The sequence below is a fragment of the Aspergillus niger genome (assembly GCF_000002855.4).
Source record: "Aspergillus niger supercontig An02".
NCBI lineage: Eukaryota > Fungi > Ascomycota > Eurotiomycetes > Eurotiales > Aspergillaceae > Aspergillus > Aspergillus niger.
Window position 1 is genome coordinate 398,733 of NT_166519.1, and position 26,700 is coordinate 425,432.

Genomic DNA, 26,700 nt, shown 5'->3' on the forward strand with positions numbered 1-26,700 from the left:
TCCCACCCCCCTCCAATCAACACCCCAAGTTTCCTTTTTAAGGTTACTATACCTTCAATCTATCACAATGGGTGCCATTCCTGAAGTTGACCCCGATGAGCCCGTCGAGACCAAGCCCTTCAAGTTCGTGACTGGTGAGCTTTCCTTTCCCACCTCCAATGGGTCCAATTCCTCCCGTAACTAAGGTCAATTGCTAACTATTTCACAGCTGGTACGTCTAGGATAGGTTTTCGAGTATTCGCAGCGCCGTCGCTGTCGTCGCGATCGAGGTAGTTTTGTGTGCTGACATATGAGGTGATGAATAGGCTATGACGCTCGTTTCCCCCAGCAGAACCAGTACGTGATTTTCGCACACCTCTCCGCTCAATCTCCCCAGTACGAACTGCAATAACTAACCACACATTTTTTTTCCTCCTCACAGGACCAAGCACTGCTGGCAGAACTACGTCGACTACCACAAGTGTGTCACCGCCAAGGGCGAGGACTTCCGCCCATGCCGTCAGGTTAGCTAGCTACTGCCTCCCACCCATTTTCGTCACGAAGTGTATCCAATCCTAACCACCATGGAACCGAAAACAGTTCTACCACGCCTTCCGCTCTCTCTGCCCCAAGGCCTGGACTGACAGATGGGACGGCCAGCGCGGTATGTAGCCCCATTATATATGATCCTATACCGTATATATCAAACAGCAGGATACTAACAAAAACTTACAGAGGCTGGTAACTTCCCCGCTCGTCTCGACCGGTAGACGCATTAACTACTTTGTTCACAGTTAAATTTGAAAGTTCAAAGTTGTTTTCGTGTGTCTTCTTGTCACTGTCAACGTGTACTCTACCCTTTAAGTTGGATCCGGCGAGAATTGTTAGCTCTGACTCCCCAGACACAATTCGGCTGGGTGGGAGACGAGTGTATATAGACTCGCGTAGTTGGAATGATGTGTCAAACAAAACCAGCCAGCCTCATAAACTCGGTATAAATTTGTAGCTTTAAGTCAAATCCATCTTCATCAATTCGTGTCATGTTCCGTCTACCACCTTGATTTTTATATCAAATAGGCAGCCGTATAAATCTTCCCTTCTCTCACATGTCACCTCATAAAGCTTATTTAGTATTCAATGATAACTACTACTGCTCACCAGCAACATCGTCGAAAGATCATACGATGTCCGATAGCAACCAACCAATCACCTACCCCAAAATCAAATCTTTCACGACAGCTGATAACCGATTATCCCATTTATGCAACTGCTTACCTCACTATGTACATTGCAAAGCTCACTAGTTACTACTACTAGTATGTTCTTACTACTGTCTAAAAGTAGAATCAAACCAGCAAGCATGATATGGTTAAGTTACTAGTAATAGTACAATCAGAGCATATGTCCTCGAGAAACTTGACCAATTCGATCAATACAATACAATAGAATGCTCAACTAGCAACTACAATGTGTCCATATATAACATTACATTGTATAAAGAACTTCATGGCATTTCAGTCTTATCTAATCTAAATTGCAAAGGATATATGCTGTATGAATTGTAGTGTATAGCAAAAATGCACTGTTCGACCAAGGCACCGTATAAGAACGGTAATCTCAGCTGGAGATTGAAGGCTTTCAGAATCTGAGGTCAATCGCAGTGGCTAGAGAAGGGCTCTGAATTAGTCATGTTCCAAGAGGACCACGTCTTGTGTATCAGATGCCAAGAGAGGAGACATATATGCCTCAGAGAAACGTGTTGTTCTAGGTCAATTAGTCTCGAAAACATGAGCAGATACATGTGGAAAGAGGGGAGATGTAGGCGAAGAAAGAGGAGAAACTGGAGGACAGAAGTCGCTTTAGCCAGCTCGAAGAGACAACGAATAAGCCAAAAATAAAAGTGAAGAGGGACGAAAAGAGAGATGAAAGTAAAAGATAAAGGAAACGTAAGTAATCTATAAGATATATACAAGGGTATGATCACAAGAAAAATGCGCAAGACTTTTGTCCTCCCGGTAATGCTTCGCCAAATGAGAGATCAAGAAAGAAAGGTTTATAACAAAAAAAACAAGAGACCATCTATCCCAAGAAAACACAGCATATGGACGGATATCGCAGATATGTGCCTGGAAAAAGTAACAAGACAGATCAACATCAAGCAAATCTATACTTCAAATCTGTTCAGGGGAATCAAAGCCCCTTCAACAAGCGATAGAGCTTCTTATGCTCCTCAAGGAAGATAAACGTGGCAATGGTATGAGGACCGAGACGAATGAAGCTCGGCACCCAACCACGGAAAGCCCACGCGAGGCCCTCCTTCCTAGTGATGTCGCGGAGCAGTCCAATGATGCTCTGACTGCGGCCTTCAGCCGGAGAAGCGGTCATGACACGAGTCTTGATAACATCGACAGGACTACAGACAGTAGTAGCCACAAATCCAGCCATGAAGGAGGCAGTGAAATGCGTTCCCATGTTATCGGACATGCCGAGGTTCTCCAGACACAGACGCTTGAAGGTATCGTACGAGGCCAATTGCGACGTCGTCATAAGAACAGCACGGGTCGAGTTCGGCCACACTCCGCGGAACAAGCTGGCGGGACCTTCGGTGCGCGTCATGGTCACCAATCCGTGTATCGCGTTGCGGTAGTTACGGCGTTGAGCGGGAGGAAGAGCAGCGTCGGATTGCATCCGCACGTTCAGGACGTCGGCGGGGTTACCAGCCATGCCACCGATGAAGCCAGAGGCAGAGGCCATACCAATTAGGGTGAAGAGGCCAGGAGGCGAGTCGGGAGAGGTGAAGTGGTTTTTCAGTTCCTCGTAGATACCGAATCGTGTGGTGGAGTAGGTCAGTTGGCGCAGAATTGCGGCGGACAACTACAGGAAGTAACTTTAGCACCCTGTAATAGAATCGACACGATCTGGAGCATTGGTGGATACTACATACCCCGCTGTAAAGACCGAAGAATCCGTCATTCTTGAATACATGCACGAATGTGCCGACCATAGTCGAGGGGGCGCCAGGCCCGCGGGTCTGCAAGCGGACCTATAAATTTTCAAAACGCACATCGATCAGCGTTCCGGTGAGACAACGAAGTATAGGAATAAGCACGCGGAGGGAAAATTCAGGAGTTCCTATAAAAAGTCCAGGAGGCAGAAATTACCTTCACTATAGACGGGGATTAGCTTCAGTTCCAGCACATGCTTTTTTATTTTTTTGTTGGCCGAATTAGAGCTTACCGAGATCCAGAGGGTGAGTAACGGCAGCCGCAAAGCATGATGCTGAACCACCGAACCAGAAAGGATAATGAACTTTTTTTGCAGGGGCTGCAGCATTCGCCGCCTTGGGAGGATGCGACGCCTCCAACTTCGCGCCGCTGGCCATAGTAGACATTTCAGCGGAGGGAAGAGAAATCCCGGGGAGGGAGACAGAGAGAAGGGGGGAGTGGAGAGTGGGGAGGAGGGGAGATTTCGTAGTTGAACGAGAGATGGAATAATGAAGGCGACGATGATAATAAAGTCGAGTCTGACGCAGTAAAGTGAGTAATACGCTGGTAAGAAATCGGCGGCGCCGGACATAGATCAAGTCTCCGAAACCCTGCTTTTCGGCTGCGCTAACCGGTCTGGGACCGCCATGACCAATCAGAGTCTCGGTTTCCGGCGGGCAGACGGAGGCCGAGCGGTAATCCTCGGTAATGCGCGTATTTCAAGTAGCCTTTCTCTGAGTCCTTCGATACCCGCGGGGCGCCTCCATCAAAGATAGCCTCGCTTGGGGTAATTCTGCTGATGCACTCGGTGCCTGAATTACCTCCGAGGACGGAGAATAGCTCGCATGCTAGGCCATAGCTGTTTGGCAGCTTCTCAGCTGGTCTCGACAAACCCATTTGACTACAAAGTATAGACCCTGCTTGGATCGCCACTACGTCACGCTGCATGCGTCCCATGCCGTAGACTAGATTAAGGTACATGATGCCAGCCGCGGCTAGATCTTCCCTAGCCTAAACGCCCGGATAAACCTGGAGGATAGGTGATTTCATCTGAACATGGTAATACACAGTTGTTGTACATATGAACTCGCCAACAGTAACTGGCATATAGTACATCGCGAGCATTCACAGTCACAGTCGCTGTAATCAGCGGAGTTCGACTCCCAGCAAGCCCACAAGCTTTTGTCGGACCTTCTCATGCAGGTCATTTGTTTCTTCATTCGTCAACGTGCGCTCTAGACTCCGGTAATTGATACGGTAGCACATGCTCTTCCGGTGTGTCTTGGGGTGGGTGAATTCATCAATCAGCTGGACGTCTTCCACCAGGTCTCCTGCCTCCCCACGAACGATCTCCATGATATCATTCTCGTGCACGGGCGCAGCTCCGCCCGCTGCACTGCCACCGCTGACAGACGCAGAGGGAAGCCAGAAGGCGACATCCTTGTAACAGGCGGGGTGCTTGGAGAATGGCTCGAAGCGGGTGATCTCACCCGCGCGGAACTGGGAAAGGAATCGCTCGTCACGCGACCAGAACAAGCGGATATCCGGGATGTTGAAGAGAAGCATTGCAATACGCTCCAAACCGATACCAAAGGCCCATCCGATGCGGTTAGGCACATCCGAGTTAATCAGCAGCTCCTGCTTGATAACACCACAACCAAGAACCTCGAGCCAGTCACCCTGCCAGAACACCTCCAACTCCCAGGATGGACTAGTGAACGGGAAGTATGCCTCCACCCAGCGGACCTTCAGGGGCTCTGGCTGTTCAGTGCTACCGGCAGCAGCTTTGCTGGCCTCGGTAAAGATTTTGATGACCATGCGCTCTAGAGAGCGCTTGAGGTGCGCCGCGATGGCCTCAACTTCCTCCTCGCTGTGATATTCCGCCTGGAGCGGGTTCCTCTGGGCGTGGATCGTAGGGTTGGGGTCCTCGACCTCGACGTCATGAGCGGGGATCTTCTTGACATCCTCCGTGATCGCAGCAGCAGTCTGGCTAGCATGTTTCAAAGGCTCGTTATCCGGACGCTTCCAGAGCATAGCGCCTTCCATCTGATGGAAGATCGGGTAGTGGCTGCGATCGATCGCATCTCTCCGATACACATCAGCGACGACAGTATAACCAACTTCCTCCGGACGGATACTCTCATTGCGAGCGATCTGTTGGAAGTATGCCTGCTGATGAGCACTGGTGTGTGTCCTCAAGACCGTCTTGTCATTGATGTAGTAAGTGTCCGTGCGACTCCGGCCGGGGTGATCCAAGGGGAAGCCCAGGACATCGAAGTTCTGCGCCGTCGAAACAACAGGGTTCTTTTCGGTGTAGTTTCCGTATACCGGGCCAGGGAACTGGCTCTCGATCAGTTGGCGTGTAATCGCTAGAGGGTGGTTCTCATCGAGATAGAGCCGGCGGCCGATGTGGGAGAGAATCGTATCCGGGGTATTCGTCCACTGATCCGTACGGTAGGCTTGACCTTCGATAGTCAAGGATTGTGGCACCGAAGGTCGTAGTGAGGGCTTTTTATTGCCATCTGCGGTCTCGTTTGTTCGGCGGATTGCCGTCGAACTCCAGTCTCTCCGCTTCACGGCGAAAGGCTCCGAGAACTGCGAGAGCGGGATGCGTATGCTCCGACGTGAGGGAGCAATTGCCCACCGGGCACTGCTTGCACGCAGGGCCCTCCCAGTGGCAAAGAGACGCATCTCGGAGTGCTGTGTGAGTAGTTCAGCGACCGACGCCGAGTGCAGTCAACAGCTGGTTGCGGCATTCGATAGCTCCGAGTCTACAAAACACATCGGGCCGGGAAAATGAGCCACCGAGGGAGATGCGCAATTGCAACTCGCCATTTCTAACCACCAAGAAATGGCTGGAGAATGGATATTCTCGATATATATATTTATTGCTATATTGAGACATTATTTGTATCAATTGCACGATGACTGCGCGGACCATCAAGTCGCAGATACATATCTTACGTTGGTTCCTACTGAGGTGCACACTGTAGGTTCATCAATCGTTATGATCGAGACTTTCTATTAGTCGTTTAGATCAAAACACCTTGCATTGCCTACTGGGCAAGCAAAGTGATGCAATAAAAGTCAACATGATCCAATGCCATGCAAATGTCATCCACATCCGTGCCAATGCCAATCCCAACAACACAATCCCACTTTTTCATGAGAGAAGTAAAGGAACAAAGACACCAGCCAGGGATATAATATACAAAGTAGGGAGGAGAGAGTTCAGAAACAACGCCAATAAACAGAAAGATACAAGAACACCAAGACCATACAACACAGGTAAGGTGTATCATACACACATGCGTTCATGGACAAAGCAACAGAGACCTGGATCAATTCCAGATGTTCCAGCCTGTCGGATTAACGTAAGTCGATCCCCATCATAGCGAAGACGTATTTGGTATATTATACAACAAGAAGATAAGACAGGGTGGCGGAAAGGGGGAGAAAATGGTTAAAAGGGTTCGCGAAGTGTCTAGTTCTTAACGACACCGACCTTGGCAGCCTATAGAAAGATGAGTTAGCATGTTTTACGACGTATACAGGTCATTATATCAATCACTTACGCGAAGAACGCGGCCGTTAAGGCGGAAACCGGTGCTCTGGGTGTACATGATGTCACCATCTTCCTTGCCCTCAACCTTGGCCATGAAGGTGGCCTCGTGAAGGTTGGGGTCGAACTTCTGGGTCTTGCCCTCCTCAGTGGGCTCGCTAGGGTCAAAGCGCTCAAGACCGTGCTTCTTCAAGGTGTTCAGAAGGACGTTCTGAGTCATCTTCAGACCGGAGACGAGCTCCAACAGGTCCTTGTTTTCCTCAGTCTGAGGAGCATCAAGCTTGTCCTTGGGCACAGCAAGGAGGGCACGGTCGAAGTTGTCAATGGACTCGAGAAGGTCGCCAGCAAAGCGCTGAATAGCGAAGTTACGAGAGTTCTCCATGTCACGCTTGGTGCGCTCCTGCAGGTTGAGGAAGTCGGCCTTCGAGCGAAGGAGCTTATCCTATTCAAAGAGTTAGACAATCTGCAAGGTACCATTTACCACCGTGGTTGGCGTAGTAAATGTTGAGCCGGGCGCTCCTGTTGAGATGGGAAGGTTTACCTTCAGCTCAACGACCTCCTTCTTCTTCTCTTCAAGCTCCTTGCGGACAGGGTCCTCAGCCTCCTGGGCAGCTTCACCTTCCTTCTTCTCGCCGTTCTCAGCCTTGTTCTCGGTAGAGTAAAACCGGTAGGCAGACTGAGGAGCAATCGCGCGGACAGACTGGGGGAGCTGCGGCGTGCGACGGAAGGCGGAGGTGTTGATGGAGGTAGGGCGCACAGAGCGGAGAGACCGCTGGGCCTGTCTGAGGAAGGTTCTCTGAAACATTTTGGAAGAAGAGGATGTGAAAGATGGTGACGGTGGATAATAGAGTATGGTGAAGATTGGAGGCGTGAGAGGTTGAACAAAATCGGCGATATCGTTGGAAAGCAGAACTTTCGGCGGCTTGATCTGACCGCCTTCACCGGGAGAAACCTCGGGCCGGATGATCGTGTGCTTCCATTAACTGAGCATTGCAAGGCTCTAACTGACACTCAATACAGTTCTCATCAGTCTCAGAACATTCCTGTCTGCTTTCTCAAGTATTCTGGTGCTGTCTATATGCTTGATCTTTCTCTGTGTCGACTATGGCGCATTAAATATAGTAAGCTTCATACTACCTAGGAAAGCGGCAATTCGGGCGGTGAGAGTATATTGCTGCAACAACCAATGTGCGAAGTCGGTCATCACCGGTGAGCAATCTGTGCTTTACAGGAAGAACTTGTTCAATTGAAGGCCTTGGCTAGACTACTAATCTCATTTCAATAGTGCACCATGACTAAAATGGTTCTGAGGCGAGGAATATCATGTCTATGCCATATATTGATGGTGATTAACATGTGCGCCAGTGATTCGGTAACTCCCCCTTCCATGAGCAAGACGACCATTTTGCTGTTAGCACTTACGACTCCTGGTACGGATACCACTTCCTAAGTCTAACAGGGGAAGATACCCTTTGGTAAATCATCTAGTCTGTGAGTAGGCTGGAAAGATTCCATCGGATGGCATGACAGCTGTTCTTCAATGGCACGACAGATCGATTGTGCCAGACTCTCTTGGGATTTGCCCCCCAGTGTTGATTGCTATTCACACAATATGACTGGCCTTGTCGTCAGATGGAGATAGAGGAATTGGAAGCCATCTTTTACGGTGTGGCTGATTAGAGAGTTCGAAGAACGGCCAAAAAACCATCTCAGTAGATTTTATTGAACTCCGAGTCACTACTGCTTAGCAGGAGACATCGAGGCGTTGACCCAAGTATCATGACAGCGCACATGAATATCATCGTGTGTACGGATGACTGTCGGTGAAGGATCACTCGGTAACTGCGCCCTAACGCCAAGGATGGATCCGATATGAGCCCACAATAACAGCAAAAGCAATGACAAGAGATGCATTCGTTAGGATCTTCTAGATATGGCCCCCAAAACAATGGTTCGTAACCAACCAGTGATGTTCGCTGAAGTATACCTGTATAATGCGTTTGCCTGCGCTATTGTAAGCGCAGCCGCCAACATCTGTGCAGAACGCGGCTCATCTACCTAGCCCCAATCCTGTTAGGAGTTCATGTGCACCTGCCAGTCGAGGTCTTCGAAGAAGCCTTGTTTTGATTGTAGGAAGCTGTGGGGAGACGGTCATGCAACAGTATATGCGGCAGAGTCATAGCCTTGCTAGAGGCTACATACAAGGCGCCATGTCCGTAGAAAACCTTTATACAGATATTGTGCCAATCTACGTTCGGCTGACCATATGCATCATTGTGGTCAGAATGGCAGTGTGCAACATGGCTGCAGATTAGACTATAGGAAGCGGTTGCATTGCATGTCGGAGACACCGGGACAGTGAGTGGCTATGCCAGAGACGGGATGTGGTCAGAGCTCAGGGCTTAGCTAGATCGGTTCATGCAGTGTTACCCGCAGACTCTCCAGGCAGACAGAAATTGACCCCGGATAGGGGGATTGGGACTGGGTATGAGATAAGCTGAGCAGAGATCCGACGGTCTCAAGGCATCATGAGCCTCGCAGGAAGCCAACATGTAACAAACTTCAATGAAACAAAGGCCATCCTACGGATCAGGAGCACGAGCAAGGCCACGACTCATGAGGACATCGTACGTGTGACATAGCATGACAGAGGCATGACAAGGCAAAGAAGCTACAATTAAACTCTGGGTGATATTCGACACTGCAGGGTCCTAGGCCCGGGGCTTTGGCGAAGGTGACAGCCGAGCTGCATCACCTAAAGGGAGGCTTGGTATGTGAGCCGAATACGTGGCCAGCAAGTAGATACATGCAGTAACGAGTGAGTATGCTGTGCCAGAGCCAAGACATAGAATATTGCCTGCCTGGAGTTGCAACGCAGCTAGCATAGAACTCGCCAGCTGGCTGGGACAGGTATGCGTAGTATTCGGCGATCTGCCATTCATCGCCGGCTCTCCACCGTCGGGGCGGAGCTGCATACCCGATGGATCATGGAGTCTGCGGAGAAACCGGAACCATGGATATGCGGGATCCTCCGAGATGTACCTACACAAAAGACATAGACTCAAGGGTCAGGACAAGGGGATGGAACATAAGGGGCATTCGTGCGTCAGAGGTAGTGGAGACAACGACATGTGAAGCATTCCAAGGCTGGTGATGGAGTCATTGGACACTAGCGAGTTGAGCATCACGTAGGAAGACCCTGGTTACTAGTCCAGGAGGAGTCAATAGCCTCGACAAGGAGGCAGAGAAGGAGAGAGTCAAGCCACAGTTGAATTAATCATCAGGAGGTCCACAGCAGAGAGCAGCGAATGGCATCATCGTCATTGTTGGGATGGGTTGTGGTCGACACCAATAATGGGGGCATCTAGTGGCAATAGCGGCAGTTCAGCCACACGGCGAGGACGAGAGATTGTGGCGAATGCGCTATGCAAATTGCAGCAGACAAGAGGATTCATTCAGGAAGGAGGAGGACTGCGTGCGGAGATCGACAGGAACGGAGCCAAATTTGCCTGAAAATGGGCAAGAGCCGAAGTGTGAGTGGAAGGCAGTGCAAGTGCAACGAGGCCAGAAGCAGATTTGCATCTCCACTGCGACACGAAGGCGTTGGCTGCGCCTCGCCCGCGACGAAGACGGATTTTTCAGTCGCTGCCTATAAGATGCAAGCAGCTTCTGCTGCAGAATTCCTTCTTAAACCACTTCTCCAGTTCATTCTTAGAACATCAATTGAACAATAACTCCTCTCAATCACAAGAATCTAGTTGGTTCATGAGGTTGTGGTTGATTCCTTGAATAAGCGCCCGCCAGTTTTGACGTTCTTACCCGCTTATCTTTACTATCGCCGCCTCCACTTCCAACCACCGCCAACTACTTCTACTAGTACTTTCTACCACCAACTCTCTCCTCCATCTCTCTCTCCTTCCTCAACACAGACACACAAACAAAACAACTATCGACCATCATCACACTTAAAACGACATTCACAAAATGAACTCTTCACCGCCTCACTCTCTCACCTCTTCTCCTTCCTTCGGAGCCCGTCGCTCTTCTCGACCCTCCCTCACTCTCGACATGTCCAATCTTCCCCCTCTTACACAACCCACACCTCCCTCCAACACCCTCATCATAACCGACCTGAACGACATTCTTCTCTTCCAACCCGACTCCCTCGCCAACCTCAGAGCCTACCTCGAATCTTTGGCTCCTCTCAACTCCTTCTCCCCCCTCCCCTCCCTCCGCCGCATCCTCTGCTCCTTCCACACGGACTCCGACGCTCTCCGCATTCGCAAACTCCTAACTGGCGCACCACTGCTCAACCGCCCCATCATCCCCAAGATCTACTTCGGTGAGCCAACCCCCATCATGGACGACCTCGAATCCCGCCCCAAACTCCTGGAGGCCCCGCAAGTCGACAAGCTCTTCTTCATCTCACCGCCGCCCTCCCCGCCCCACGGCTGGGTCATGCGCCAAGAAGATCCCCCGAACAAGGAAGTCCACGCCAGCGATCTCGCACAGGCCTTGGCCAAGTTGAAGACGGAGCAGTCCGGTGTGGAGGAAGCAGCGACGGGAGTTGTCGTTTCATCTATCGAACAGCAGCAGCAGCAACAACAACAACAACAACCAGGTACCCCGATGTCCATGACCTCGGATAAGAGGACGAGCAGTTGGCCCGTGTCGCTATCGCAGACGCGCAGCCGGAGCAGCACACTCATCTACCACCCCGAGGACCATGGAGGTAGCCCTAACTTGCCCGCTGTCATGGTCGAGGACACGAGTGCTTCCCCAGACGAGGATATTGATATGGACCTGAGTCCGATCGAGATGTCGGTCAAGAAGATGCCGCCCAAGACGTCGCGGCCACCAGTGGAGCTGATGGGAGGGAATTAGTTGCAATATTCTTTCGCTGCTCTATCTTTTTTTTATCGCTTCCGTTTTAATGTACAGTCCTCAGTGTGACTGGGCGCGTGTGGTGCATGGGATTGGATTGCTCTGATATTGGACTCGATTTTGGGATGCATCGTTTGGCCAGCATGCTTTCTCTGGTTACTTGCAGTAAATGTTTTGAATCATGAATGGCGTCTGGGATTGGGATGGGGAGATTGTCTTGTCTTATGTGCATATATGTTCAGCATTCTGTGTTTATGAAGCATGTGTACTCTTTTTCTTCTCTCTTGTGATCGACTCTTGAATATGCAGACCGATCGGCTATATACAGTGACATGCAAATATACCTAAAAATTTGGATAAACACTCAAATCAATTGCCTACTACTAGTAAGAACACACCAGTTGTTCCAAAGCTGATGTTACAGCTGAACTCAAGTCCCTTCAATGGTCTCTGAGTTGAAATTCCTGACTCGTCCTTGTACTTCATGATCATATCAAACTTGGTTACTACTAATAGTATATAGCAAAGCATTTTGACATTCACATGTGACTGCGGTATCTGCTTTTACCCTGTAGATACTATGGACTGCTATACGACCTCCACCACATGAACAGGCACGTGCATGGCAGATACTACACACCCTACCCCATCCCTAGTCAAAAAGCACCACAGCACTGTTCTTAACGACCTCCGGACCCAGCACGGCCGCCAACTCGGCGATAATGCCTTTAACTGACTGCGGGTTATCGATGGGCATTTTCTCCCATCCGACAAGGTCCTGTAGGATGATTAGTTAGCATACACTTTACACACACGTCCATCCATCCATCCAGATATACAGGTATGCTGCCAGAGCGGGAGCGAAGATAGAATTAAAGTGTGGACTTACAATCATATGCACGAAAGTGCCATGGACCAGCAGAAGCCAGTGATCCAGATCCAGCGCTTTGACTTCGTCGAGCGTCATGTTACCGGGCATGTTTAGGTCGAAGAGGGAGACTTCTTCATCGTTGATCTCGGTGTCTGCTTCTTGTGTCGCCGCGTTGTCGTCTCCGGTAGTAGTTGAAGTTTGCCGGTCCCGCGAAAGTGATACGTAGGGCCGTTCGTCGAGCTTCTTGGATAATTCGCCGTCGAGAGGATCCCATGTGTGGCTTTCGGGGTCTGTGTACATGTCGATTGTTAGAGAACTTCATTGGGCTGGGTTGATAGTCTATTGAAGGCCTTACCCAGGATGTACTGCGGTCGGAACGTTCCCTTGTATCGCATCTTCTGACATGAGTGGATGTAGTAGCCTGTTTTTTGTTTCAAATTAGTGGATGAAATAGGAAGAAAAGGTGACTGTGTCGAGCATACCCATGTAGTAGTACTGGTATTGCGCTTCAATCGCAAAAGCGATTTCCCGCATCGCGCTGAGTTTCCCAAACTCCCATTGCTCGAATTCCGGGTCATAGCTTCTCTTATCAGTGGTTACTCTTGCTGCTAACGGTCGAGAACTTACAAGATATAGACTGAGCTCACACCATTTGGCATGAGATCCAAGACTGCCACCGCGATGAGCTTGCCATCCAGTCGGTAGCACTGATGCCATGAGCCCAACTTCTTTTCGTCCGATTTAGCGGCATTGGCCGGAGATCGAGGCATGCCCGAGCAGAGGAAGCGCTTGAAGTCTTTGTTTGCCCATTTAGAAGCATCCTCTTTATGAACCTTGGTTTGATACTTGAGGAAGAGCTCGTATCTCGCGCAATGTCAGCTTAAGCTGTTGATAACAGAAACAGATGCACACCTACTTGGCTTGAGAGATAGAGTCGCCTTCTAGATTAACCTCGAATCGGTGAGCGGGTTCCAAAGGTCTCTTTGTTTTTGGGTCAATGGGCCGCTTCACGTTGCTGTATTCAGCCTCATGGACTGCACCGAGAAGGTCAAAGTTGCACTTTCGGCGCTTTTTCTCCCTACGATCATACTTTGGTGAGCCCACACATCCTCCCCACATTAGACGGTCTACTTACTCCCGTGTCTTGGGGCAGAGATATGCTGCTCTACGGATATACTCGGGGCCTAGAACAAACTTGTTCCAGCGGTTGATTGCCTTCCGTTGGTCCTTCCTAGGCGTGAAGGCCGAGGCATCGAGCCTGGCAGAAATGTCAATGCAAGCTAGTCAAGGATAAATAATGGACCAATGACATACCTCATCGTATAATGAGGACAGCATGATCGTTGCAGGTTCTGCTTGTAGTACAGTGTCCCCGACCTAGACCCAGATTAGCGATTGACCAGCCAGACGGGGTGAGGTGTGGCTCGCATTACGAAGGCGAGCCGCCGTACCTTCGCCAGCCCCTGTTGACTAGAGCTTCATAATGCGCCGGGCGTACAGAAACCGAGCTAGCGTAGTAGGAGGCACCTGCAGTAGACGTGCATCAGCGGTCCCATCCGGCAGCACGACGACATATCCGCGATGGACTACTACGGCAGAGGAGGATTTGAGGGTGGGTCCGGAGAGACTCACTTCCATTATCAGATTTGCAGTAACCGCAGGAGTTGCGCTGGTAACCTAGAGGGTCGAGTTAGGCCATGTTGGCGCAGCCATGGTGATAATAATGGAGCAGTCCCACGAAGACTGTCATTAGTTGATCGGAGGATGACCGTCCCATTGCAGAGACAGGGTGGGCTCAAGTGGAATGAAGGAGGCCGAGAGAGGGAGGATACTGAGTACTATGTGTGTGTGTATCGGGGGTGCTTTTGGCCATGGCGGCCGGGAACTGGGAGGGGGAAATTGGCCGGGAATGAGGGGCAGCCAAAAGAGTACATCAAGACAAGAGGGGCACAGGATTTCCGATCCAGAGAATCGGTGGCCGAGCAGGAGAACTGGGGCCAATGATGATCGCACGGGGATTGAAAGGCTAATCTGACTGGCTGCTTACCAAGAGGTCGGAAAAGCGACAACTTCCTCGCCTGTTCGGCATCGACGATGGGCTCCATGGCGTGTCGTCGCGGGCAAGTAGTGCGATGGAGAAGGGATTAGCTGGCAGCGCTCACGGCGGGAACGGCAGAAAAGGAATAAAAAAAAAGCAAACCGAGACAGAACAAGGGGAATAGCGGGAATAAATTGTCCGTCTGAGGAGAAAGGAAACCAAGGGGTTTGGAGAGAGGGTTGAGGTAGTTGGAGTGGGCTGAACCTTGATGTTGTTGGTTTTCAAGTTGATGCGGGACAAGAAGATAGTGAGCCCAAGGCAACACTGTCAAATACTCCCTCGTCCAGGCAGGGGCAATTTCACGTATACTTAAAACAATACGCTCAGCTTTGGGTCTACACAACAAAAAGAAGATCAGACTCTACAAGGGAAAGATATAAAGCATGCCCACTGGCCGCTTCAGTAGAAGGTGCTGCATGATCATAGGACTCCCCAGTTAGTCCTGGGGGGAAGCTGTCCCCATCACTGCTGCCGGGAGGTAGAAACAAGGTTGAAGGGGGGCCATTCAAGTTGCAGAAGGTGATGATGCTTCTAGAAGAAAGACCTGAGCGGCTGCTGCCCTTGTCGCTGCGGCATGTCAGAACTGCTGCCCCCCCTGGTCAAGTAGGCAAGTTCAACCTGATTACTTGACCCTTGTACTTCGTATCTTCTACACGGATCGAATTGTCTCTGCCACCGAATTGCTCGGTGCCTCGGGAGATGAAGGAGATGCGGAGCAAGCACGGCTCCAGAAAAATGAGTTCACTACGGGGATTGTTGGCCATAGCTTCTCGTAGCAGGTGCCATTGCCATTTCCAACCAGATACAGTCGACTAGGTGGATAGTAGACTGGAGAAACCCCTTCCCAGAAAATCTGGTAGAATAGTAGAAACTGCTGGGCAGGTTTGACTTGAGGCGGGAAAGGGTTCAATACCATACGGTCTGGCCTCGTATGGACAGCCTCCATTACGATACGGGGGTATGTAAAGCCGACGGTACCTGACCTGAACTTGCTTTCGATCGAAGCGGAAGTTGGCCAAGTGTCAATCCTCTGACGACGAAATCTTGTCCATATCGTGGGTGCTAAGAGTTATTGGAATGTGGCACACGGTGAGTGTGCTGCTGGCCGATCCTGGAATCTCGTCCAAATCAAAATGCTCCTAGCATCGGCGACCAAGAGGCGAAAACACTCACCAAAGAGTCTCCCCGGACCATGACATCACGTGCAGGAACCCCCCAACGTCCAAGCATCATCGGCAGCATCACGGCTTGTCGATGCTAGGATCTCAGGATCCGCACCTCGACAGATCGCTGCTGCGTTGTCGCGTCCAGATCCAATCGCCACCGGGAAGTTTCTCAAGCCACTATTAGTCTTTCCTGCGCAGTCTACCTCAGTAGTTCCATTCCTTTGCAGTTTAAGTCACCGCATCGTCCGAGCAACATCAACGCTCTGATCGACCACACACACCCTTTCCCCCCCTCCATGGTTCCTCAGCGGTGGGCAAGGTACGCGGTGTGAAGCAAGTACCATGTAAGTATCTAGGCCCTGGCCCGCATACATCATCACGAACGCGCAGGTCGGTCTGGATGCCTTTTGCCTTCATTGTTGGGCTGTCGCATCCGCATCATCCCTTGTTCTTTGTTCGGCGGAGAGGTCACAGAATGTAGATAGTAGAGTAAATAGGAAAATTCAGAGAAGTCACCCTTCCAACCATTCGAGGATTTGGTGGCCGGCCGAGTGGTTGCTGTTGCCCCGCATCCGTTCCCAAAATCAACCTTTTTTTCCCCTACTACTATTACGAAGTATTTCCCTCTTTCTCTTCACTGGTTGAGTTCGGTGACATCGGTGTGCTCTCCTCCAATGAGCCCGCCAGGATCCGAGGGGCCTAATGTATGCAGGGCATGCCGTCGCATGAGATGGTATCCAATCCGTAGCTTGCGCGCAGGAGGTACGGGGAGAATAAAGGAAGGGGACACTAGAAGAAGAAAGAATAACAAACAAAAGAAAAGTGAATTTTATCAAGAGGTAGATGAAAGCTATAATGTAGCTGGATCATTCGATGACCACTTGTCGATGCAGCTTGAAGCTCCAAAATCATCCCATCGGAAATAGCACAACACGTAGCAAGGTACTGCCGGGTCGCATGTGGTAGTTGGTTCTGATATCATTCGTTGAATAGCGTGCAGACATCGATGCGCTACATGCAGATATTCTACACTGCATGATGCTACTACCACTACTTACTCTTAACTAAGTAGTATATACCCAGTCAGATGAAGGAATATCTCGCACATAAATTAGTAGATACGTAGATCTGCTGGTGGGTAATTAGAACCGAGAAGGAGAACAGCGAGTCGCGGACTGTTCCACATCGAGAAACGGATTAGTATTCCACAGCAAATAACTAATCAGAAAGAAACAGACACAGGGTTCCGTCGCACGGAGTACCGCATCCAGAGTTGGTAAACGAGGTGGACCGATCCCGGTTTTGCTTCGGTTTTTGCTCTTTCTTCACCGTGACTTCTTTTTTAGAACCAGAGACATTATCAATATGTAGGCTATATTAGAAAAAAAAAAAAGGGGCAGGAATAGGAATAATATTAATTAGTATGACCATCTAGGGAAATATTAACGGTGTGTTTAAACCCCGACGAAAGAAAAAGGGGTTGGTAATAAGCCATTCGAGACCGGTGTGAGCGAACGATGAATTTAAGAGTATTCATCTCAATAACCATATAATTTCTACGCTGAAACCTCGTCATTTCGAACACACCAGCGCTTACGGCGGAGAGCACAAGGGCCTGGTTGCTTCCTTCAAAAGGAGAAAACTAACAAGTAGACTAGACTGATGGAGACATGGCTTAAAAAAGTAAGATAAATTATTATTATTTTTTGTTTTATCCATGTAAATAGCAGTAGTATGAGTTGAAGGGAAGGAAACTGTCCGTTCCACTAGTCGGGGGCCCTAATTTTGATAGTGTCATAGGGCCTTGAGTGTAATTGATGAGCGGGCAGCGTTTGGTTGCTGGGAAATGATGGATGGACTGCAAAGCCGTAAATACCGACTCGTCCGAGGTGGGAGTTAGGGGACAACGGAAGCTGCAGTAACCCTCTAGGCTGCTGCTGCTTCTTCTGCTGCTCCAAAATACCGTGTCCCAAGCAATTTTAATTCCCGTTTTGTGTGTGTGTGGAAAAGAGAACTCCTGCTCCCTTGGTCCAGGCGATTTGCTGTGGAACCTCCGAGGAGTCCGCATAACTTCGGGAGACTCAGGAAGCAGTTCATGGGGAGGGCAACAGACCTAGTCTGTGACTCGCGGACGCGTGAACCACCGAAGAGGAACCAAATCGACCCAGAGGAACCGCCAGAATTACGCTTGGGGAGGTATCAGCATGTCCGGTGGGATGGCCCATATAGTGCAAAGTAGTCTAGGTTGATGGATTATCCTCGGACACAACTCCACAGAGCTACGTATGAACTGGGGATTTCTTAATTTCTAATTTTACTTTAGAGTACCAGAGAGAGTAGACAATGGTTAAGGGAAAAGGATCAGTTAGGAGAGAGGGAGAGCAAGCAGAGAACCCCTGGAACCGAACAATAGTACCACCGGAAAAAGAGATCCCAGCGATTAGGATGATGACACTATAGTAAGCGTTCAAAAGAGCAAGTCGCAATAGGCTGACTGGGGGGCAAAAGTAGGAAGTTGAGTAGCGGCGGTACCTGTACCAGTAAGGTACTGGTACCTAGCAGAAAGAACCGAAAGAACGCGTATGGTTCCAGTAATACGGGAGCCCACCGCGTCGGGTTGATGGCAAAAAGCAGTGGAAAAGCAGTGGAAAGGTAGCCGGGCAGACGGACGGGGAGACCGGCGATACAGTATTAGGGTGGTACCCAGACGGTACCGTCCAGTGCAGAGACAGAGAAAGAATTAGGGAAGAGGGACTGTAAGAGGGAGAGGGAAACAGCGCGCGCGCAAAGTCCGCTCCGGGCGAGAGAGAGCGAGAGAGCAAGAGAGCGAGCGACCTTCCTGACCGGATCGCGCCGCCCATTACTATCCCCAAAGCTGTCTCTGATTCCCCCCCCCTCCGTCCTCTCGCCTCTCCCCCCCCTCCCTCTTCCTCCCTATCCGTTCCCTTATTTTTCCTGGTATCCCTCCGATTATGATGTCTTTTTACCTTCACACCTCTCCTTCCAGGTTCCCGTCCGCCGCGGGAGTGAACGGGGATACCTAGTTCCTAAAAACTTCCCTCTAGTCTTAATCTTTTTTTTTACCCTCCCAAAAATTTTCCCTGGCCTACTTCGACCGCCTGGCCCATTTTCGCTTCGGGAACAAGACAGGAACTCACGGCTCACCGGCCAGCTCCTCATCCACAAGGCCGGGCCTTCTTCTTGTCTCAAATTCCCGTCGTTGGACATCTCACGCCTCCCTTAGCACCGATAGTGTCGTCACACCGATCGTGGCTTAGAATCGGTGTCATTGACCTTTTCCCTCACCTCGAAACTCTCCATTCCTTTCATACCTGTGTCGCGTGAAGCACAGCTTGGCAGTGTCGCACTGGTTTTTCGAATCCCTGCTATATAGACCGCGTTATAGACTTTTTCCTGGTGTTTTCTTATTCTTTTGTTTTCTATTCTTTTTCCGATTTTTTGATTTCCAATGTTCAAAATGGCGGATCATCCTCGCTCTATGGAGTCCCGGGTGGGACGCAAAAACCAACGTGAGTTAACATCCCCGGGCTTGTGGCCATTTGAAATCACTCCCCAATGCCAGTGTCGTCGATTTGTGCACATACAGCAACGCAACATTCATTATGATGTAATACTATTTGTCGCGCAACGTGGCTAATCCGCGTTGTGTATAGGGTACGGACCGAAAGGTGAACGACTCGTGGCCGGTGTGGTTCCATTGTCCGCGGACAAGACGAAGGTGCTTATGATCCAGTCCGCGGGGCGAGGCGGTTGGGTGCTTCCTAAAGGCGGTTGGGAGACCGATGAAGTAAGCGCCCAACAAGCTGCCTGTAGAGAAGCCTGGGAAGAGGGTGGAATAATATGTACGGTGCACAAAGACCTGGGATTGATCCCGGATATGCGGCCGTCGACGTTATTGACGTCCACGGCACCGAAAGCATCATATCAATTCTTCGAGGTCACAGTGGACCGGGAAGAGGACCAGTGGCCCGAGATGCATAAGCGGAAGCGTCAATGGGTCACTTATGCGCAAGCGGCCGAATCGCTTGCCAGTCGTCCCGAACTTCTGGAAGCGCTGAATCGCAGCTCCATGCGGAGGTAGCGATGGCGTATCATTTCTCTTCCCTCGCTCAAAAGGGCAGGGGAGTTGAAATGATGGAGACTGGCCTGTGGGCTAGAGCTCTATGACGACTTGACATGATTCTTGAAACCGAAAAGAAAAGCTACTCTCGATTTTCCCTTCTTGCTTCGATTCACTTGCCTGAGTTTCTGCCTCTGGTCGGCTATAATGCTTTTGGTTTTAATTCTCTTCTTCGGGCTATTTGGGCAGCCCGACGGTTTTCGCGCGTGAGGCGCACTTACCACTATAGAATCCATGACGGAGCGTCAGCATAGAATGTTAGAGGAGTACGGTCTGGCGGCGGTACAGCCGACGGATGGAGCAAAAAGTTGTTGGGGTCAGCATGACTTGATTTGGGATCGCATCCTACGGTTGGAGCGGGCATCTGCTTTTGGAGAGGGTCATTTCTTTTTTCTTTTTCGTTATACTTCGACTTGATATACCCTTGCGACGACTTGCTGGTTGACTATGGCCCGCCAGCTATTCTGGCTCGAAGCTGTCGACAGGTGCCTCCGTTGGTGCTGGGATGAACTGCCTTTTGCTCATGCAAGCTAGGAATCTGACCTGCAAAGGAAGAAAGCAAGCATACTCCTCAATTTGCGAGGCAACAGAAGACCATAGGGGCTGGCTGTCTGCTCAGTGTGTAACTTATAGTAAACTCGTAGAGATCGTAGACCTGTAGATTGGAAGACAGTTAAACCCTTATTAGATATAACACCATAATTTAATCTTTTGTTGCTCTTGAATCTTCATCTGAACTAACCTCAGAATTTTGATCTGCGGTAAACGCCGCAGCAGACGCATTACCCGAACAGGCAAAGCGCGGGCTGCAGGTCGGCGACGAACTTGACCTCAGCTCCTTCGCCATCCATCATTCCCTCCAGCATCAGTTCTCCCCTCGCTGCTCCATCTCTCACCACCACAACCATCCCTCCACTCGATAGGTAGCGCCTCTGCGCTACTAACCACACCCACCATGGACTACGAGATGGATATCGAGCCCACCGGGCCCCAAGTCACCGTTCGCGAAGTGAGTTGACCTCTGACCAATCTACCAATTACACCATCTATACCAACACCAGCCCATGCAACACAATCACCCCATCGAACCTTTCCAACCATCCTTACTAACACTTAGAATCTTAATAGGCCGAACCCACTCGCGTTGACTTTAAACTCACCTCGGTCGACCTCGCTTTCGCCAACTCCCTCCGCCGAGTAATGCTCTCCGAAATCCCCACGATGGCCATCGACCTCGTCGAAGTGGAAAAGAACACCTCCGTACTGCCCGACGAATTCCTCGCTCACCGTCTCGGCCTTATCCCCCTGATCAGCAAAAACTGCGACCAAGACGTCGAGTACACGCGCGACTGCGAATGCGAGGACCACTGCGCGCGCTGCTCCGTGACCCTGTCGCTCCATGCGCGGTGCACAGGCGACGATATCATGCGGGTGTATGCGCGCGATCTCGTGGTATCAGGAGAACGGGCGAACGAGTGGGTGGGAAACCCGGTGATCTTGGATCCGGAGGGAAACGGGCCCTTGATTTGTAAATTGAGACGCGGCCAGGAGTTGAAGATGACGTGTATTGCGAAGAAGGGTATTGCGAAGGAACATGCGAAGTGGATGCCCACGTCGGCGATTGGGTTTGAATATGATCCGCATAATAATTTGAGACATGTGGATTACTGGTATGAGGAGGATCCGGCGAAGGAATGGTATGTTTTATCCCAAACCCTCATTTTCATTTTACTTCTATTCCAGCACCTTTCTGCATCGCATACTACAGAGCAAGGGAATTCTACATGAGCGAGCAAAGATCAATGAGCTAATAGTACAACCAATACAGGCCCGTCTCAGCCAACGCAGGATGGGAACAGCCTGCTCCCCCAGACCAACCATTCGACTACGACGCCCAGCCCAACAGCTTCTACATCGACGTCGAGAGCATCGGCACCCTTGAACCGGACATGATCATCCAGCAAGGAATCACAGTGTTGCAACGGAAGCTCGCCTCCGTGATATCCTCGTTATCAGGCACCGAAGGCGCAGACCGCAACGGCGTCATGGGCGGTGACGACGAAGATATGATGGGTGTGCGCAGCCCGGATGCCTACGAACCGCCCGAGGGTATGGACGGTGGCTTTACGGCGTATGCGAATGGTGGAGGCGCTAGCGCATGGGGTCCTAGTGCTACGACGCCATATGGAGTCACGCCATATGGGGGTGGATATGGATTCTAAGGTGGAATCAGTTCGTCGCACCTTCCCTTCTCATCTGACAAGGAAAGAAGCGGGGCATGCTCTTACCTTTTTTCATCCATCCCATAACTCACCATGAAAGAAAAAAAACGGAAAAGACCAAAAACAAACCCTGTCCAGTCACATGCTCATGCTCATACTCACCTTACCAGTGACGGATGGTCATGACCATGAATGGCAGACAGTGGCACCCACAACCCATCACGCAGCCTCGCATGAAGCCACCAAAAAACCAAACTTACCATAACCACTAACTAGTTACCACTTGCTACCAAGACCATATTACTATCTATCAGTTAGCATCCGGATGGAGTTCGGGGGAGTTGCGTTTCTACTCGATTTTCGGCCAGGCGTGAGGAATTACTACTTGCTTGCTTGATTCTTCAATTCACATATCATATTTTCACAAATCTATTTCTTTTTTTTCTTTGCCATCTTTGTCTTTTCCATTTCTGGGTTCAAACTTACTGCTGCACTGCAGTCAGTATGCTTTGCTTGCTCCGTGTCTGCCTAGTCATAACTTGGCTGGTCTCCCCTGTGATATTAGATTTCATTTCTCCCTTCTATGGCTATTACTACTATTTTGTGAACTGCGCATTCAATTGCCGTATGCTAAAATTGGGCTGTTGGAAACGGGGATGAGTTTGGGGTGTTCTACAGAACTGAGCCGGGGGTGGTTACCTCATTAGCAAGGGTATCACATATAAAATCACATGGATACTTACAGACGAAGCTGCATGAAAATGTTTCAGAGTGATATATGCTAGTAGTAAAGAGTAAGTAGTAGTAAGCTCGCATATATACTATGATGATGTGATGGTACTAGGATACCATCGATACAGGTAAAGAAAAGAATAAGTAGTAGTAGATCCAAAGAAAAAGACAGGTAGATAGATAGATGATAGCTAGACCAACCACACTACAACACCATGTACTACCGTCAAAGATACCTTACCAACCAACCATGTACCCATACCGAGCACACTCCGTCCACCAACTATTGACAAGAGGAGAGAACCGAATTGAGGAGACCAAACGAAAAACCAGACCACGTGCGCCACAGTAGATGATCAAGCATGTAAGCAGGCAACCACACCAGCCAGCCAGCCAGCTAACCTCTTACCTTCGGGGAAATGAGAGGGGAGGAAAGATGAGAAACAAGAAACGGGTGTATGGATGGCAGCCAATGGAGGGGAACAAACGACAAGACATGTCACGGGATGCAGGTTGCAGCAGGGTAGATAGATCGCAATGAATCAAATCAAATCTTGTCTATGTTTTCCCTTCCCGCTTTTGATTGTGATGCCAAACAACATGAGAAAGCCCTAGAAGTTGTGTCACCGAGATGGAGGGAGATGGAGATGAGGTGAGGTGAAAGGAGGCAGAAGATAGGGCAGGCCAATGAAAATCTGTAGGCAATGGACGCCAGTGTACGCCAGCTAGCCAGAGCGATGCGAGGAGAGAGAAGCGAGATGTAAGTAACCGAAGAAAGGGGACCTGTAGATGAACGCCCACCATGTGCACAGCACACAAGACCAATGGTTCCGAATGGATCAGATCGACAACGCCATGTCCACGTGATGCAGGTGCAGAGACAAAAGAAGGAGCAGAAAGACAAGGAACGCCTGCCTATGCATGCAAGATCTCTCGACTCTGTTTCATCACACCCCGTCAATTGCGTCCGTTCCCAGATCGTCCGATCCGTCGGCCAAGACTGGATTCTGCGGCAATCGCCGCCCAAATCCGTAGTAGAACTCCAGGGTCTTGGCTTTCTGTTTGTCTCGAACAGATTTGAGGTAATCATAGCTGCCTTCGAGTCCGCGGATTTGCCCGTCGATCGCAGCCTCAACATGGCCCAACATGCGACCGTTGCTACGACTACTGGACTCCATGCCCGTGAAGCTCACCGAGTCGTTGCGTCGAACTAGCGGGCTGACAAGTTTGCGCCGCAGAGTTTCCAGATTGACCTTGAGGGTTAGTAGACGGCCGCGGTGGTCCACCAATAGGTGCTTGTTAGTGACAGTGCGACTACGGACATTGGCGAGCAGCCGCTTGTTCTTCTCGTATTTGCGAACCGCAGCAGCATTGGCTCCCACGAGCCGAGTCCACAGCGACTCCAGCATCTCGCCCTCCTCCCGCTCTTGTACGTCCGACTCGCGAACGACAGTCCGTTGAAGATTCAGGAACTGGCGGTCGATCGCTTCAAAGAGCGCGAACAGCGCCGTTGAGTGCGTCAGTTCGTTGTTGATCGCCTCTTCTAGTACGGAGAGCATTTCGGTAAAGGTGCGAGTGAGGGTGGTGCGCGTGCGCTGGGCAGAGGTTTGGCCGAAGACCGCGGTGACGAAGTTACCAAAGGTGGTTGGGGTGCTGGTCAATTCAGTGCTGGACCCTTCCCCACTCGTGGCGCTAAGTCGCTCCAGCGCCCCCAGTCGCGCAAAGATCCCGTGGAGGTTATCGAAGACGACCGACGGCAACGTACTAGGCGGTTGCGACGATAAGGCCTCTAGTTCACGCTTGGCCCAGTCCATGGCGAGTAGGATAGAATCAATGTCCCCTTCGACATCGGAGAAGAAGCGCGCCAGCTCCAGAGAGAGCGACTTGAGCGACTCGGAGAGTTCATCCAGTTGGCGGACAATGATCGGCGCGCTGGTCATGTTGGTCCCGCGCACCGATTCTCCGAGATCCCAGACGGCCACCCCTGTCTCCTGCAAGGCGGTTATTTGATGTGCGCCATTCTCCGAATAGTAGATGAGGGGCTCGAATGAGCGCGCAAACCCTGACAGCTTGACCAGGTCGGGTATCGCTTCGGGAACGCTGGGTAAGAATAAGGCGCGCATGAACGCGATCGATATGAAAGCAACGATTACAGAAAGAATTGCGTTGGATTTGGAGCTAGTGATCTTATCGAATTTGGACCGCAAGTAACTAAAGAATGCGACAAAGGGCTCACGGTGCTGAACCTCCGCGCGCACAGCGAACCGGATATCTTTGAAGCGTCATGGATTAGTTCATTCCGGCCAGGAAGCTGCAAAGGGTAGCAAACCAAGGTAAAGCCTACAATTGCTGAGATTGTTCCCCGACCCAAAGTCCAGACCCTCGCCATCCGGGCTAGCTCTTGCGCCTTTGGGTCCCGGGCTCGGCGACCGACCTTTTTCTGGGGTCTCTGCGTCGGCTGGCAGGGGGACATTGGCGGCGATGGTAATGTCAGCTGTCTCTGCGGACTGGCTGCGTTTCCCTGCGGTCGGTGCCTCCAGCGCATCCTCATACTGCGGGCTAGGCTCGCGCGATTGCGACGGGCTCAGTCCGACCGAGGGCTTAAGGCAGAAACGGTCGTAATCGGCATTGCGCACGTAGGGCTGATGGCGATACCAACCACTTCCTTGTACATAGTCATACCTGCGTAAGCCCGGAGGCGACCAGCGATCTCCGTTGGGCGTGAGGTCGTCGTCTTCCCCATCCGATTCCTCGGAGCGAAAGCCCGAATGCTGGGAAGGCAGACCGAAAACGGGGGATTGACGAGCGTTACTATTGCTCTCAAAGTCCTCGAGCGACGCATCCAATGAAGGATGCTCGTCGAAGGCGCTCTCCAGCTCGTCTAGCATGATAGACGGCGTTGCGCACTGCAACACCAAAGAAGTCAAGGCCACTTTCGATCGCTGCGACGTCGTGAACGACTTGCGCAGCAATAGACAATAACTTCAGAGGGTGGGTGCTATCAAGGTGTTAGAAGAACGAGGGTTAGTTGCGGGCGCGCTAAGATCCGGTTAAGGAAGGGAGAATAGAAGCTATGCGCCAAGGGGGAGAGGGGGAAGGAACAGATGATGGCAGGGGTGAAGGGTAGAAAGAAGGGTCAAGATTACAGTGTAGATTGTTATAGATGTCCCTGCGAATGAATCCAAGAGAGAGCAGGGAGGAGGGAGAGCAAGACATGGGAAGGTTGAGTAATGGTGGGAGGGTAGTAAGTAGTAGTAGTAGTAGAAGATACGCGGGACGAGAACCCGGGGGGGAAAGCCTGAGTGCCTGAGGAATGGCCAGCAACGGCGAGCGATCAGGCCGGTCCGACGAAACAGAACTGGAGAGGTGGGGAGAGCAAGATGAAAGACCGTCCAGTCCTCGAATCAGTCAGAACTCAGAATAGAATGGAAGATGTGTTTGGCTAAGCCAGTTCCCTTTCTTGCTTTCACTCTTCTGTCTGTCTGTCTGTCTGCCTGGTCTGTCTGTATGTCATAAACTGACCAGCGGACTAACGGGAATGCGACAAGTCACGGCGGGTTACAAAGGTGCTTGCAGACACCCACACGAGGGGCCACCTCGAAGGGGGAGGGGGTGAAGGTTTATTGGAGCAGCTGTTGCGCCGTTAGTTAGATAGTAGGGATAAGACAATAATAATGATACGAGTAATGTAGTAGTAGATTATATAGGGATTGATATTCTGAATGTGGGAGTTCTGGAGTCTTCAGGCCAGGTACAGGAAGTACAAGAAGGTACAGGATAATACCGGCCCGCCCCTCGCATGCCTTCCACGGCTGGGGTTTTTATTTCAATCAAAAGGAAAGAGCGACCCATGGAGGGGCCCCGCTGGGTGGCTGGTCCAATCAGCATCGCTGCGCCACGGGTCAGGTGGGATCATGGGATGCTCATCCCTACAGGCCCATCGTAGCCTCCAGTCTGTCTGTCGACTGTCCTTCTCTGTCTAGACTTTCTCTCCCCGGTCGCTCCCCAGTCGACAATGTCCTTTTCTTCTTTAACCTTCTGACGCAACATTCCCCCCCCCC

At 50.8% G+C, this 26,700-nt stretch overlaps 10 protein-coding genes across 10 annotated transcripts; 4 read left to right on the forward strand and 6 right to left on the reverse strand.

The window, feature by feature from the left end:
* Positions 1-67: 67 nt before the first annotated feature.
* On the forward strand, positions 68-749 carry An02g01720 (uncharacterized protein; the record flags this gene model as incomplete). Its single annotated transcript, XM_059746085.1, has 5 exons — positions 68-134; positions 306-336; positions 422-503; positions 580-643; positions 715-749. 5 exons carry the CDS (start codon positions 68-70, stop codon positions 747-749), a joined length of 279 nt encoding a protein of 92 aa, XP_059599883.1.
* A 1,420-nt stretch (positions 750-2,169) lies between these two features.
* On the reverse strand, positions 2,170-3,370 carry An02g01730 (uncharacterized protein; the record flags this gene model as incomplete). The annotated part of the gene is made up of 4 exons (XM_001399277.3): positions 2,170-2,853; positions 2,924-3,022; positions 3,141-3,145; positions 3,217-3,370. 4 exons carry the CDS (start codon positions 3,368-3,370, stop codon positions 2,170-2,172), a joined length of 942 nt encoding a protein of 313 aa, XP_001399314.3.
* A 739-nt stretch (positions 3,371-4,109) lies between these two features.
* An02g01740 (uncharacterized protein) lies at positions 4,110-5,654 on the reverse strand (the record flags this gene model as incomplete). Its single annotated transcript, XM_001399278.1, has 1 exon — positions 4,110-5,654. The coding sequence occupies one exon, from the start codon at positions 5,652-5,654 to the stop codon at positions 4,110-4,112; it is 1,545 nt and encodes a 514-aa protein (XP_001399315.1).
* A 793-nt stretch (positions 5,655-6,447) lies between these two features.
* Positions 6,448-7,330, reverse strand: An02g01750 (uncharacterized protein; the record flags this gene model as incomplete). The annotated part of the gene is made up of 3 exons (XM_001399279.3): positions 6,448-6,477; positions 6,539-6,967; positions 7,067-7,330. The coding sequence occupies 3 exons, from the start codon at positions 7,328-7,330 to the stop codon at positions 6,448-6,450; spliced, it is 723 nt and encodes a 240-aa protein (XP_001399316.1).
* Positions 7,331-10,509: 3,179 nt separating this feature from the next.
* An02g01760 (uncharacterized protein) lies at positions 10,510-11,409 on the forward strand (the record flags this gene model as incomplete). The annotated part of the gene is made up of 2 exons (XM_059746087.1): positions 10,510-11,091; positions 11,125-11,409. The coding sequence occupies 2 exons, from the start codon at positions 10,510-10,512 to the stop codon at positions 11,407-11,409; spliced, it is 867 nt and encodes a 288-aa protein (XP_059599884.1).
* A 652-nt stretch (positions 11,410-12,061) lies between these two features.
* Positions 12,062-14,385, reverse strand: An02g01770 (uncharacterized protein; the record flags this gene model as incomplete). Its single annotated transcript, XM_059746088.1, has 11 exons — positions 12,062-12,187; positions 12,299-12,570; positions 12,636-12,701; positions 12,763-12,885; positions 12,930-13,144; positions 13,197-13,358; positions 13,416-13,538; positions 13,595-13,657; positions 13,732-13,807; positions 13,913-13,957; positions 14,328-14,385. 11 exons carry the CDS (start codon positions 14,383-14,385, stop codon positions 12,062-12,064), a joined length of 1,329 nt encoding a protein of 442 aa, XP_059599885.1.
* Positions 14,386-15,400: 1,015 nt separating this feature from the next.
* On the reverse strand, positions 15,401-18,865 carry An02g01780 (hypothetical protein; the record flags this gene model as incomplete). The annotated part of the gene is made up of 14 exons (XM_059746089.1): positions 15,401-15,489; positions 15,591-15,734; positions 15,826-15,968; positions 16,061-16,102; positions 16,183-16,333; positions 17,132-17,170; positions 17,421-17,490; positions 17,560-17,614; positions 17,731-17,802; positions 17,873-18,099; positions 18,248-18,439; positions 18,532-18,591; positions 18,629-18,772; positions 18,851-18,865. The coding sequence occupies 14 exons, from the start codon at positions 18,863-18,865 to the stop codon at positions 15,401-15,403; spliced, it is 1,443 nt and encodes a 480-aa protein (XP_059599886.1).
* A 157-nt stretch (positions 18,866-19,022) lies between these two features.
* Positions 19,023-19,646, forward strand: An02g01790 (uncharacterized protein; the record flags this gene model as incomplete). The annotated part of the gene is made up of 2 exons (XM_001399283.3): positions 19,023-19,074; positions 19,219-19,646. The coding sequence occupies 2 exons, from the start codon at positions 19,023-19,025 to the stop codon at positions 19,644-19,646; spliced, it is 480 nt and encodes a 159-aa protein (XP_001399320.3).
* A 994-nt stretch (positions 19,647-20,640) lies between these two features.
* On the forward strand, positions 20,641-21,907 carry An02g01800 (uncharacterized protein; the record flags this gene model as incomplete). Its single annotated transcript, XM_001399284.3, has 3 exons — positions 20,641-20,694; positions 20,814-21,382; positions 21,514-21,907. 3 exons carry the CDS (start codon positions 20,641-20,643, stop codon positions 21,905-21,907), a joined length of 1,017 nt encoding a protein of 338 aa, XP_001399321.1.
* A 1,679-nt stretch (positions 21,908-23,586) lies between these two features.
* An02g01810 (uncharacterized protein) lies at positions 23,587-25,527 on the reverse strand (the record flags this gene model as incomplete). The annotated part of the gene is made up of 2 exons (XM_001399285.1): positions 23,587-24,911; positions 24,984-25,527. The coding sequence occupies 2 exons, from the start codon at positions 25,525-25,527 to the stop codon at positions 23,587-23,589; spliced, it is 1,869 nt and encodes a 622-aa protein (XP_001399322.1).
* Positions 25,528-26,700: the final 1,173 nt, after the last annotated feature.